General features: G+C 38.3%; 2 protein-coding genes across 7 annotated transcripts in view; both read left to right on the top strand.

Annotated features, from left to right (window-relative positions):
• Window positions 1-12,797, top strand: part of SCEL (sciellin) — a 302,338-nt gene that overhangs the window by 131,064 nt on the left and 158,477 nt on the right. The gene's annotated exons all lie outside the window — the stretch shown is intronic.
• Window positions 9,941-10,388, top strand: LOC113920170 (phosphatidylinositol N-acetylglucosaminyltransferase subunit P-like). The gene has a single exon (XM_027590444.2). The coding sequence runs from the start codon at window positions 9,956-9,958 to the stop codon at window positions 10,340-10,342; it is 387 nt and encodes a 128-aa protein (XP_027446245.1). The 5' UTR covers window positions 9,941-9,955; the 3' UTR covers window positions 10,343-10,388.

Here is a 12,797-nt window from a genome sequence, read left to right as displayed (position 1 = left end):
AAGAGAGGGCTACATGTTCTTTCTTCCATTTAACATGCTATTGAAATTTGCAAATGCTGTGTACTTTTGTAAGAATGTTAAGTTACAATTTGGGCTATGGAAAATGACAATTTGATCAATGAATATTTGGTGTTAGTTTTCATTAGAATTTGGATTTTTTTGTTTAGTTTCTTTTCTTAAGTGACAGTCATAAGACTCAATAAAAGTTTGAATAGTTTGGGGCACCTGGTTGGCTCGGGTTAAGCATAGGACTCTTGATTTCTGCTCAGGTTATGATCTCAGGGTCATGAGATCAAGCCCTGTGTTGGGCTCTGTGCTGGATGTGGAGCCTGCTTAAGATTCTCTCTCTCCCTCTCCCTTGGCAACCCCCTCCACCCACCTCCTGCTCGTGCTGGCTCACTCTCTCTCTCTCTCAAAAAAGTTTTGAATAGCTTATGCATAAGCAATTGCATTTTATTATATGATTTCACCATAACATACTTTTGCTTCATTGTGTCTTTTCTCCCTCCCTCCTTCCTTCCTTCCTTCCCTCCCTTCCTTCCTTTCTCTTTCTTCCCTTTCTTTCTTCCTTCCTTCCTCCCTCCCTCCCTTCCTCTTTCTTTCTTTCTTTCTTTCTTTCTTTCTTTCTTTCTTTCTTTCTTTCTTTCTTTCTTTCTCTCTCTCTCTTTCTCTCTCTCCTTTCTTTCTTTCTTTCTTTCTTTCTTTCTTTCTTTCTTTCTTTCTTTCTTTCTTTCTTTCTTTCTTTCTTTCTTTCTTTCTTTCTCTCTCTCTCTCTCTCTTTCTTTCTTTCTTTCTTTCTTTCTTTCTTTCTCTCTTGTCAAATAAGAAACAAACACCCCTCCCCCAAAGTGTTTAAAGGAGATTTGTGACATCTACTGAAAAGTAGAAAATATAGAACTTGTTATCTGGAAATTTGTGATATATATGGATTTAGCTATGCCATAGGACTAATATTGTCCTCTGAAGCTAACTACAGTCAATAAAAAAAGCCTCATCTAAGATGATTTTTTTGTTCAGTCCACAAATACCAGCATTATCGAAGGGCTCCACTTTGTAGAGGTGCATGGAGAGAGCCAAAAGAATATGTCTTTGAGTCAGACAGACGTGGTTTCAAATACAAGCTGTGCCACCTAGTATTTCTGTAATCTTGATTGTGTCCCTTGAGGGGTTTGAATGTCAATATTTTTAATGCCTACTTCACAAGGTTACACTGTGCTTTAGAGGAAATAATGCATGTAAAGTGCTGGCACATAGAGGTCTTCTGTGTTCTTCCCTCCTTGACCTGTAATACAATAAACTCTGAGTGACTAGTAGCGTTTGCATTTTCAGAGAGCCAGTGTGGCAGACTGGAAGGAGAAGGCTTTTGAAGCACAGACTAAGCCTTACTCTCCTTTGCCGTTCATTGGCCATGTGACTTGAGACTAATTACTTAACCTCTTTGAATTTCTGTTTCCCCTTGTATAAGAAAAGAAAAATAAGATTGTATCTGTAGACATGTGATGGTTAAAGGAGTTACATAAACATTTAGCACAGTGCCTGGCATAATTAATGCTCAATTAAGAGTAACTTCCAAAAAAAAGAGAGGACTTCACTTCTATCCTTTTTGTGCTATTACAATTTTTTTTTTTAATTAAGGTTTTCTTTCAAAACGTCTTCGATTTTCACTGCGTTCTAATGATCAAAACCCGCAGGGGGTGCCTGGCTGGCTCAGTCCATAAAGAATGCGACTCTTGATCTCAGGGTCATTAGTTCAAGCCCCACGTTGAGTGTAGAGACTACTTAAAAAAAAAAAAAACAACCCTCAGGGTTGCAATCAGCAATGTTAGAGCTCAGATCAATTTCTGGTTCAAATACTGGATATTTAATTTTATCTCTGCTTCTGTTTATGAGGGCTAGAGAAGCCAATCTCACTGTTCCACATGCTGCAGAGCAAAAAGATGCTCTTGAGCTCAGTGGAGGTTATTTTTCATAGCTCCAAGAACCTAATCTTTATGATTGATGACTGTTGTTTTAAGATAAATAAAAAGTCCCATCCGAAGAATTCATATCTCAGATTATTGATTTCTATTGAAATTGCCTACCTTTCAGTGCAACAGAGTATATATATGATCAGGGAGGTAAAGAGCAATACTTATTTGATTAAAATTTCTTCAGCTTGATTTTCTTGTTGCTAGTGGCAACCAACAAAAGAATAGATCTAAAATGATAGGTAACAACCACAATGATTACAGTCTATATTTTTGTCTTTACCCAGTTGTGATTTTAAAATAGCTTTTCTAGTGCTTATAGTCACAAAAATGATCACTATATATACCACCTTAGATCTATTGACAAATCACACCTACCTAAACAACCCTATTCACTAATGAACCTCTTGCCAGGGCTTGGAGAGTCAACCCCAGGCCACATGTGCCATTGCTACACTAACGCTGTAAGGAAGATGATACTATTTACATTACAGGAATTATTTCCCAAAGTGCATTTCCTATTAACCACTATGTTTGGATCAGCATAACATTATGTGTTGCAGCAGCATTTACACAGTTTGTATCTTTTTGGAAAATAGTATCACTTCCTAAAAACAAAACAAAACAACTTCATATAATGTATTTAAGAATTTGGAGATTCTGGTATAGAATATACTGGTCTCCAAAGGTGACTAAAAATATACCCTTGGCAGATCTGCTCATAATCCAGTGAAATTCTATTAGAATCCTTTCCAAGGACAAAAGGACATCTTTGTATGCAGGAAAACACTAACTTTACAAAAGCAAGGCACAGCTTAGGGATGTTTGTTGGACCTTCCAAAATTGAACCTCACATACAGGAAAAAAAAAAACACTAGAGCAGTTCATGACATAATATAGTTTCACTCTTCCTCCAATCATTTTGTTCATTTGCAAGCCAATGGAGAGAATCTTCTAGTACATGATTTGATCTCAGCTTGCAATGATGCTATCTCTCTGACTCTTGGAGTGTCACATTCACATGGACAGGACTTGCAGGGGAGTGCCTTTATCAAACTTACAATAAGACTTCTGCTGGATGGGAAGCCTCTTTGGTGAAAATCTTGTGTGCTAAGTTATGTTTCTTGAGACCACGAAAGGTCCCCCATTCATTGCACGTTAAAGGGCAGGACACCCTGAGGAGGAACACTTTAGCCTGCTAACAGTTACAGCACAGTAGAGGATGGAGTTGGGGAGCAGAGCATTTTCTAATCAGCTGGGAATTAATGGAGCCCTTACTCCTGATGAGGGGTGACCCTTGGCAGCAAGACACAACACAGGAAGTATAATGCAGAGAGAGACTCTGAGCTGAGCAAGGCCAGAGGGCAGGGGAGGAAGCCAAGCAGTGGTGTGAGAGGATCAAAAACATTTTTTTTAAAGATTTTATTTATTTATTTGACAGAGAGAGACACAGCGAGAGAGGGAACACAAGCAGGGGGAGTGGGAGAGGGAGAAGCAGGCTTCCTGCGGAGCAGGGAGCCCGATGCAGGGCTTGATCCTAGGACCCTGGGATCATGACCTGAGCCAAAGGCAGACGCTTAACAACTGAGCTACCCAAGTGCCCCAAGAGGATCAAAAACATTTTGTCCACTTCAAAAAATCTCCTAAGCCTGGCACTCAAGATCATTTCTAATTGGAAAAAAAAAAAAAAAACTACTCTTAAAAAAAGTTTGATCTAGCCAAAGTCATGAGATACAAGTGACAGTTCCCTGTTTGCCTTTCTTCTAAATCTGTACAGTGATGCAACACTGCTTATCTTCTTGCTTAAATTTGCTGCAGGCAATGAAGATCTGACCTTCCTGGCTCTAAGCCGGAGCTGGCTCTGAGTGAGTGTTGCCAGGGTGAAGGTTGGAGTACTGAAGAAGTGATGAGTAAGCTGTTAATCTTAACTCTGCTTGCCTTCCCCATGCTCACGCAAACTGGAATGGATTGGAGCCCTCCTTGTTTCTAGGGCTCACTGGGGGATACTATTTATTAAATTAGAAAACAGCTTTGTCTCTGGGAAGAAGAATTTGGCTGCAGTCCTGATCATCAGGCCTTCATCCACTCACTGAGTGTGTGCACTTCTGTGGCACCTCCGTGGCACTCCCCGCGGCACTGGTGGTGCCTTGTGCACACACCCAAGTCTCACTCCATGAAGGTCACATGAGAATATGCTCTCTAGTTTGGTAATTCCCAGCATCGGTGATGTTCAATCCCATTCAGTCACATTTGTATTCATTAATTTGAAGCTCTTTCCATTTTCTCTTTGTGCTTGGGAGATCCCACACTCACTGTTTTGCCTGAATTTTCTCAACTTGTCTGCTTCTGACATTTCTCTTCTCAGTAGCTCATTTCTACAAAATCCCCCGAATTTTGAATTTTTGAGAAACCCTAGTGTTTTTGTGAACTTGCTGTATTAGAATCCTCCTTCTTTTCTCCCTTCCTTCCTTCCCTCATTGTCTTCCTGTAGGTATAAATTGTGCAGTAATTCTTTCAATGTGAAAATTGCAATATTTGGACCAGAGTTCTTGTTGCTGCTACAATCACAAATTTAGTGACTTAATATAATTTTATTTTCTACATTTCTGGAGGTCAGAAGGCTGGAATGGCCTCATTGGGTTAAAACCAACGTGTCATCAGGGCTGTGTTACTTTTAGAAACTCTAGGAGAAACCTGCTCCTTGCTGGTTCCCCCTTCTACAGTCTGCTTGCATTCCTTCTGTGGTGGCCTCTTCCATCATCAAAGACAGCAGTGGCCAATCAAGTCTTTCACGCTCATCACTGACTTTATTTCCCTCCTCATAGCTCCTTCTCTGACTCTTACACTCTTGCCCCCCTCTTTTCATTTATAAGGGTCCTTTACATTGGGCTCACCCAGATAATCCAGGATAATCTCCCCATCTCAAAATCCTTGATTTAATCACATCTTCAAAATCTTTTTTTCCATGTAAAACAGTATATTCACAGATTCTAGGAATTAAGATATGAATATATTGGGTGGGGTGGGGGAAGGTTATTATTCTGCTTACTATAGCCCTAATGAGCTCTTAAAAATAAAATAAGGTTGTTTATTCCTTTCAGGTTGAAAGGATAGCTGCATCTAACCTAGATTCTGAATCTCCAAATCTTGGCCCAAATGCTTGCTCATCTTCTCTGCCTTAAGTCCAGTAGAACAGTATCAGATGTAATACTTTCATGGAAGAGTATATTCCATTTTAGACCAGAATGAATCCTTTATGTATGTAGGTAATACACATTTTAGTGAGCTGAAAATGAGCTTGACTCTGCAAAATGTCACCTTATATTTTGGCACTTTTACAACTAGTTTCAAACACTTGATCATTTTAGTAATAGTATATGAATACTATTTTGTGTGCTATAATATTTCCCAACTTTTGTCCTTATGTTTTTGTACTTCGTTTTCTTCTTTTTCCAAGAAAATTAGATGAAAATGCTATAATATTTTCTTGGAAATAAAAAGATATGACCTGTAATGACTGCAATGATATAATTACCATTATTCTATTGTAGTGAATTTTAGACCAGGATGATTTATAAGATATAGTAAAAGCATCAATAAACATCATTTAGTCTGCCAGTCCTGTGTGTTCATGGGAATTAAATGACACTCCTATTCTTGAAGAATCCATAGTTTACTAGGAGAAAGAGATCATGCACAGAAGAGAGAACTGGCAACCTGTGGGAGCAAGACTCATACTAGAAAATTAAATAAGGTGATTCAAATTTTGTTAGTAGAGGACATTCAGACTATAAACATGCAAGCAAAGGTATTTCCTTGGAAATTGGAGGTAAATGTCACTTTCTTAAGTTTGTATTTGGAACAAAGGAGGTTAGCAATTACAATACATGTTGAAATAAAATTTCTAATTTGAAACATCTTTATATTTATTTACATATTTATTCTTGATGTTGTATTAAAAGATTTGATATTAATGAATAGGAAACAATGTACAGAACATTAAAATGGGTATTTCAGAGATTAGAAAAGAAAAGCAATTAAAATATGTATCTTTCTTGTTGGGATTTTTGTTTATAAAATACCATTGAGTATCTATCTCCCAAAGGAATACAGAGGACATAGGTTTGTGGAGGAAGAGTAAGAACAACATAGTTATTACTCCTGATGAATGGGGATGACAGGCAGGTCCATAACATTAATTTAATACAAAAATAATATAAATGATTAAATCTTAGAGACACATATACAATTACCTATGGTAGTGTGGAGATAATTACATTAAGAATTAGTTGTTAGGAAAGACGAAAGATTAAGAGACTAAGAGTTATTCTTGAGTAACTGCCAAAAATGCCCATATTAAGAAAAAAAATCTTCTTTAAAAGTATTTTGTACCCTTGAATCCCTTTGATGTAGCTTTAGTATATTCATTCAGGAGAAGATACAACTAGATTTGTGACAAGACCATGTGATCATCTTCTCTTGCTTTTGTCTACCTATCCTGAGTTGCCTTAGATTGTAGCTTTGGGAAAAATCTTATTTGATCAATGTAGCGTTGCATTTCCTAGTTCAAAGGATCAAAAATTTACTCTGCATGTATGTGGCTGCAATTGGGTTGAGGTCACATTAAATATGGTTATAATGACTGGGGCCGGTTGGCTGGCACAAATGAGGATGATTGAGAATCACTATCTTGTGTCATGAGATCTGCATCCACTTGCCACCGTTTGCCAAATGATGCTTTATCCCCCTTGGAATTGTGCTTGGTGGTTTTGGGTGAACAATATAATTCAATAATAGTAATTCTAATCTTGTTGGTAGATGGCTAATCAGCTTTTATGTCTATATGACACCACAATAACCCTATTGTTGTTTTAATTGCTTGAATTTGTTATTTTGGCTATATAACATCTTTAGAGTGAAAGTCACAATACATGCTGAATAGGACTGTAAGGAAATTTTAGGTGAAATTTCCTTTGGAAATGAAGACCACTGTGATGAACTGAAGGGACCATGGAATACTACTATGCTGTGGCTCTGAGGTCTGCAGGAGCCCTGTGGTGGCCTATAGAAGCAGGGAGAATGATGGCTCAGCATAACTAGGTCTCTGAGTATTTTAAGACATGAACGTCTGAATGACAGGAACCCAGTAATATCAAATACCATTCCCTAGGAAGAGAGGTGGGCTAAGTCTTTGCAGTTTGGGTAATATATAAACTGAGTCAGAGATGCCAAAAGATTTTTAAAAGATTTTAAAGATTATTTTTCAAATTAAAAAAATCCAAAAAAGATTTTGTATACTTAAAAACATACATTGTATACAAAAAAAAAAAAACATTTCCAAGTTAGAAACAATTTTTGCTTTAAAAAATAGGCTTGGGGCGCCTGGGTGGCTCAGTCAATTAAGCATCCGACTTGTGATTTTGGCTGAAGTCATGATCTCAGGGTTGTGAGATGGAGCCCTGCGTGGGACTCTGTGCTCTGCTTGGGATTCTCTCTCTCTCCCTTTCCCTTTGCCCCTCCCCCTGCTTTGTGGGTGGGCATTCTCTCTATCAATAAATAAATAAAATCTTTAAAAAAAAGACTTAAATAATAGCCTCAATTGTTTATTAAGTTGATCTTTCTCATTTCAGAAACTTATTTCCAAGGCAAGGTCCTGTATTTGATATTGTTTGTTCCCCAGAGAATTAAAGGCTTGAAGGACACTAGGGCCAAGAGCGTATGGCTGACACAAAGAGGCAGCTAAGGCCATTCGAAATTCCCTCTTGTGAGAAAGTGGTTTGGGCCTCCATTGTCCAGATTAGCTGTCTATTTACTAGAGTATCATTCAGTTTCCTCCTCCTTCTGCCTGGGTCCACTATCAGCATGACAGAACTAGAATGACTGTAAATCTGACCAGTGATTTATTGTGGCCAGTCCATAAACTTGAGGAGCGACAGGAGCATGGGAATGTCAGTGCCTTTGCCATGCAAGGTGAGCTCTGTGTTTTGCCATAACTGAGTTCTGTGAACTCTGGCCATATCACATTATTCTTCATGATAGAGAGCTACCCTTAGACACTGAACTTTCCTTGGAAGGGATTATATAGTCAAAACTGTGTGGAGCTTTTATGTGTGTGGTGTTAAAAATTTAGTGTATAAAACTATCCATTGTTAAGGGAAGACTGGCATGTTAGAAGCACAAACTGATGCTCATTTAGGCATATTGCTTTAAGTGTTGTAAGGCATTAATGCAAGCATTTTGTAGAAATGTTATGTTTTTGCTTAAAAGACTTGGGGCAATTGATGTGCTTCAGCAACCTTTGGTTTTATGTATCCCTCCCTTTTTTTTTGAATTTTATTTTATTTTTTTATAATTTTTCTATTTAAATTCAATTAACATATAGTGTATTATCAGTTTCAGAGGCAGAGTTCAGTGATTCATCAGTCTTACATAACACCCAGTGCTCATTACATCACATGCCCTCCTTAATGTCCATCACTCAGTTACCTCATCCCCCAACCCACCCTCTCCTCTAGCAACCCTCAGTCTGTTTCCTATGATTAAGAGTCTCTTAAGGTTTGTCTCCCTCTCTGATTTCGTCTTGTTTTATTTTCCCCTCCTTTCCCCTAGGATCCTCTATTTTGTTTCTTAAGTTCCACATATGAGTGAGATCATATGGTAATTGTCCTTCCCTTTACCCGACTCTCCTGGCTACTTGGCTCTGCATCCTCTTCCAGCACTTCTGTACTAGAGTGAGCCTGTGGGTGCAGCACTTCCTCTGGGTTTCCATATAAACGGCAATTAGATTGGAGTTTGGGTTTTGTAAGATATACAATTTCTCCTTTTTATTTTATTGCATTGGAGAAATAAGGATAATATTTACCTTGCATATTTATTTTAATAATGATCATAAACATATGTAAAGTGCTCAGGAAACTAACTAGAAAGTATGTTCATCCAGGAAATGTCTGTGGTTTTTATTTGTTTCCCTTTAGTGTGGATATTCAAGAAATGTTGCCAAATAAGAGACTGCTCAGATACAAACACAAGAGCACATGCTGAAACTGCCTTTGAAAATGCACCCAGCTGGCTGCTCTAGACAAACTCTTAGGAAGAAAGCCTTCCTCATCTAATTCATAAATGGGAAGTGGGATTGCCAGGTCTAACTGGCTTGTTTATTTATTTATTTTTTGTTTGATTAAACTATGTATTGCTGAATAACTGTGACAACATTAAGAAGAAGGTGTACTAGGAAAGTGAGGGATGACCTTTCACGAAGCAGTGTTATAACCATCTCTATATGTGGAAGAACCTAGAGATGATTCCATACAGGAAACACTCTGTATGGGTGGCGTGGTCTCTGGCAAGCAGCTGATAATCGGCAAGTATGTGTGTGTGTACCAACTTGACTGGTGTGTGTGTGTGTGTGTGTGTGTGTGTGTGTGTGTGTGTGTGTGTGTGTGTGTGTGTGTGTGTGTGTCTGTCTCACATGAATATATCCTATATTATGGCTGTCTCTCTCCATATATACAGGGGAAAGCATGAAACAATGTGGAAGTAGGCAACCATCAGTTTGCTCTTTGTATTTATAAGACCTGATTCTGCTTTTTCTTTGTTTGCTTATTTGTGTGTTTTGTTTTTTAGATTCCACATGAGTGAAGTCACATGGTGTTTGTCTTTCTCAGGGGAGGAGGACGGGGGGATGGGCAAAAATGGGTGAAGAGGCCCTCTTCCGCGGCGGCGAGCAGAGCAATCCGGCAGTCCCCCGCGCTCGCGCGCTCAGGGACGGCAAGGGTCGCGGTGCGCCTGCGCCTGGGCGGGAGCGGAGGGGGCGGCCAGGGGGGCGCCTTAGACACCCGGCCTTTCCTTTAGTTTTTCCCTTTCTCGCCCCCGCGGAGGCTTTCTGGAAGGGGCCTGCGCGGGGGACCTGGAGCTGAAGTGGCCGAGCTGTCGGGAGGGTCCTGAGTGAGCGCTTCGAGGACCCAAGATCGTCTAAAACCACAGGGAAAATGGTGGAAAATTCACCGTCGCCATTGCCAGAAAGAGCGATTTATGGCTTTGTTCTTTTCTTAAGCTCCCAATTTGGCTTCATCCTGTATCTCATGTGGGCATTTATTCCTGAATCTTGGCTAAACTCCTTAGGATTAACCTATTGGCCTCAAAAATACTGGACAATTGCATTGCCCGTCTACTTCCTCATTACTATAGTAATTGGTTATGTACTCTTATTTGGAATAAACATGATGAGTACCTCTCCACTCAACTCCATTCATACAATCACAGATAACTATGCTAAAAATCAACAGCAGAAGAAATACCAAGAAGAGGCCATCCCAGCATTAAGAGATATTCCTATTAGTGAAGTAAACCAAATGTTCTTCCTGGCAACTAAATAACTTTATGCCAAAAACTAAATTGTATGGAGACTAACACCGAGCATTTACTATAATTTTTTATATAATAATTTTGACCATAATTATTTTGACTCTCTCTCGTACCCAATATTGAAATGTAAACAAAGTAAGTTGATTCTTTTAGATTAAGTTATATTAATATTATAAAAGTTCTTGAGTATTAGTTATTAATGAAGAGAATAAATAAAATACTGCATTACCATATAGCAGACTTGTTAAAAAAATAAGTATCAGTAAAAACAAGAAGTCCCTCCAAAAAAAAAAAATGGGTGAAGAGTAGTGGGCCTCCAGTTATGGAATAAATAAGTCATGGGAATAAAAGCCACAGCATAGAGGATATAGTCAATGATATTGTGATAGCGTTGTAATGGGCAGACATGGCGGCTGCACTTGTGGTGAGCACAGCATAACATATAGAGAAGTTGAATTACTGTGTTGTACACCTGAACCTAACATAACATTGTGTGTCAACTATACTCAAATTCAAAAAAAGACAAAAAGGAAAACAAAATAAAGAAAGATGTGAACATAAATGCTGATTTTTGTTTATCTATCTATCCATCTATTATCAACATTTAATTTCATGCTCTTTATGCTCTCCCCAGCATATCAGGGCTAGAAGCCTGAGAACCCTGTTTTCCAGACTCCTTTGCTTTTGGTTCTGCTTATAATTTATGTTCTGTCAATGAAATGATCTCATGCAAGATCCTGACGGTAAAATATAGGCTCAGTGAAACCATATATGAAAAAAATAAGAATTCCTTTGCAATTACAAATAATAATTTTCCTAGTTTATTGGTTTTGTAAGTTTGGAATTGTGATCAGAGAACTTTCCCCCTTTACAGCAAGAAAGAGCTATTCAGCTTTCACTGCAATGATTGAATCCTTTATTAGAAAAAAAAGGGGAATGAATTTTTTTTCTTTTAGCTGACTTTTAATGTGACATTGTTTGAGAGACTGAGCACAAAATTTTTAAACAGATGACAAGGCTGTCACCTTTGAGTGGCATAAATTTAGTGGCAACAGTAGAGTTTTTATTATGATTTCTTTAAAGTATGAACCCCCAAAGTTATTCCTCTATGCCTTCATGATGAAATTACATTGAGTGGCAACGTTTAAAACAGTGATTGGGAGAAAGGTGAGTATGAGGAAGGCAGTATAATTTTCATCTAAGGAAATAGCGCTAGACTTGTGGGAAGGTAATTGTATGTATTACTGAGCAATGTGATGATCCTCCCATGTGAAAAGTTCATCTCCAAGAAGCATTCAGTCAGGTGAGCTATCAACTAGATCTGGCCTTTGATAAACACATCCACTTTAATAGCAGTCCCTGAGATGAAAGGTTTGGATTCTTTCAAGGAATCACAAATTCATGGCATTCAATCTCGGCAGCCTGAAAATATGAAATAAAAACTCTAGCATGCTGCCTTGAAAACCCTCAAATTATACTGGAATCCTACTTTCAGACATAAAAGGAAGACATACATAGGACATAGCATGTTATTAATTAATTCATCTCTCTTTCTTTTATATATCTTTTATTTATTTATTTGAAAGAGAAAGAGAGAAAGAATACAAGCAGGGGGAGCAGCAGAGGGAGAGGGAGAAGCAGGCTCTCCTCTGAGCAGGGAGCCCGTTGTGGGACTCGATGCCAGGACCCTGGGATCATGACCTGAGCAGAAGGCAGACGCTTAACCGCCTGAGCCATCCAGGCATCCCAATTCATCTCTCTCCTTACCCCTAAAATGATTTTAAGCAACTGGCTATGATAGGAAAGTAATGCTTCTTGGCCTGGTGTAGAATGAGGAATTGCCCAAGATGATCCCTAAGGTTTCTTCCATACTACACCCTTTATGAGAAAATCTGGGGAGTCTGTCCTTCAAAACTTCATTACAAGGGACCATAAGGTGAAGTCTTAATAATAAACCTCCTTATGTGGTATTTAAGATAGACCTAACTTTATTTTAGAATCTACCTGGTATTTGGACTGTTGTGATTCTGAAGCTTACATGTATTCACAGTGTTGTTGTAAACTTAATTCCCTTGAAAGTTAGAAGACAAGGATTTATTCTCTGTTCTTGTTACTAACTTGGTGAATTTGGCAAATGCTTGTTACCTTTCAGTGGTGCAAATTTAGTAACAGCAGGAGAATGTCTTATTACAATCCTTATATTACATGAATTCTAAAACTAAGTTTGGCGATTTGGAGGAAAGGTAGTTAGGAGGACATTTTACTTTTCATCTAATGAAACAACATTTAACTTGCGAAAGGTAATTGTAATATTATTGGAAAAAGTGGAGTTTCTTCTCTGACTAAATAGACTTCCTTTTGAAGCAAAGGGTGTCAGTTTTATCCTGTTGGGAAATTTTTCTAGCCAATATTTTATGTGTTTTAAAAAAAGAGTTTAAGCAACATAATTCACAATAACCAAAAGGT

The sequence above is a fragment of the Zalophus californianus genome, chromosome 3, assembly GCF_009762305.2.
Source record: "Zalophus californianus isolate mZalCal1 chromosome 3, mZalCal1.pri.v2, whole genome shotgun sequence".
Lineage (NCBI taxonomy): Eukaryota > Metazoa > Chordata > Mammalia > Carnivora > Otariidae > Zalophus > Zalophus californianus.
The sequence above is the reverse complement of the archived record's forward strand: the minus strand, read 5'-3'. Positions and strand labels throughout refer to the sequence as shown.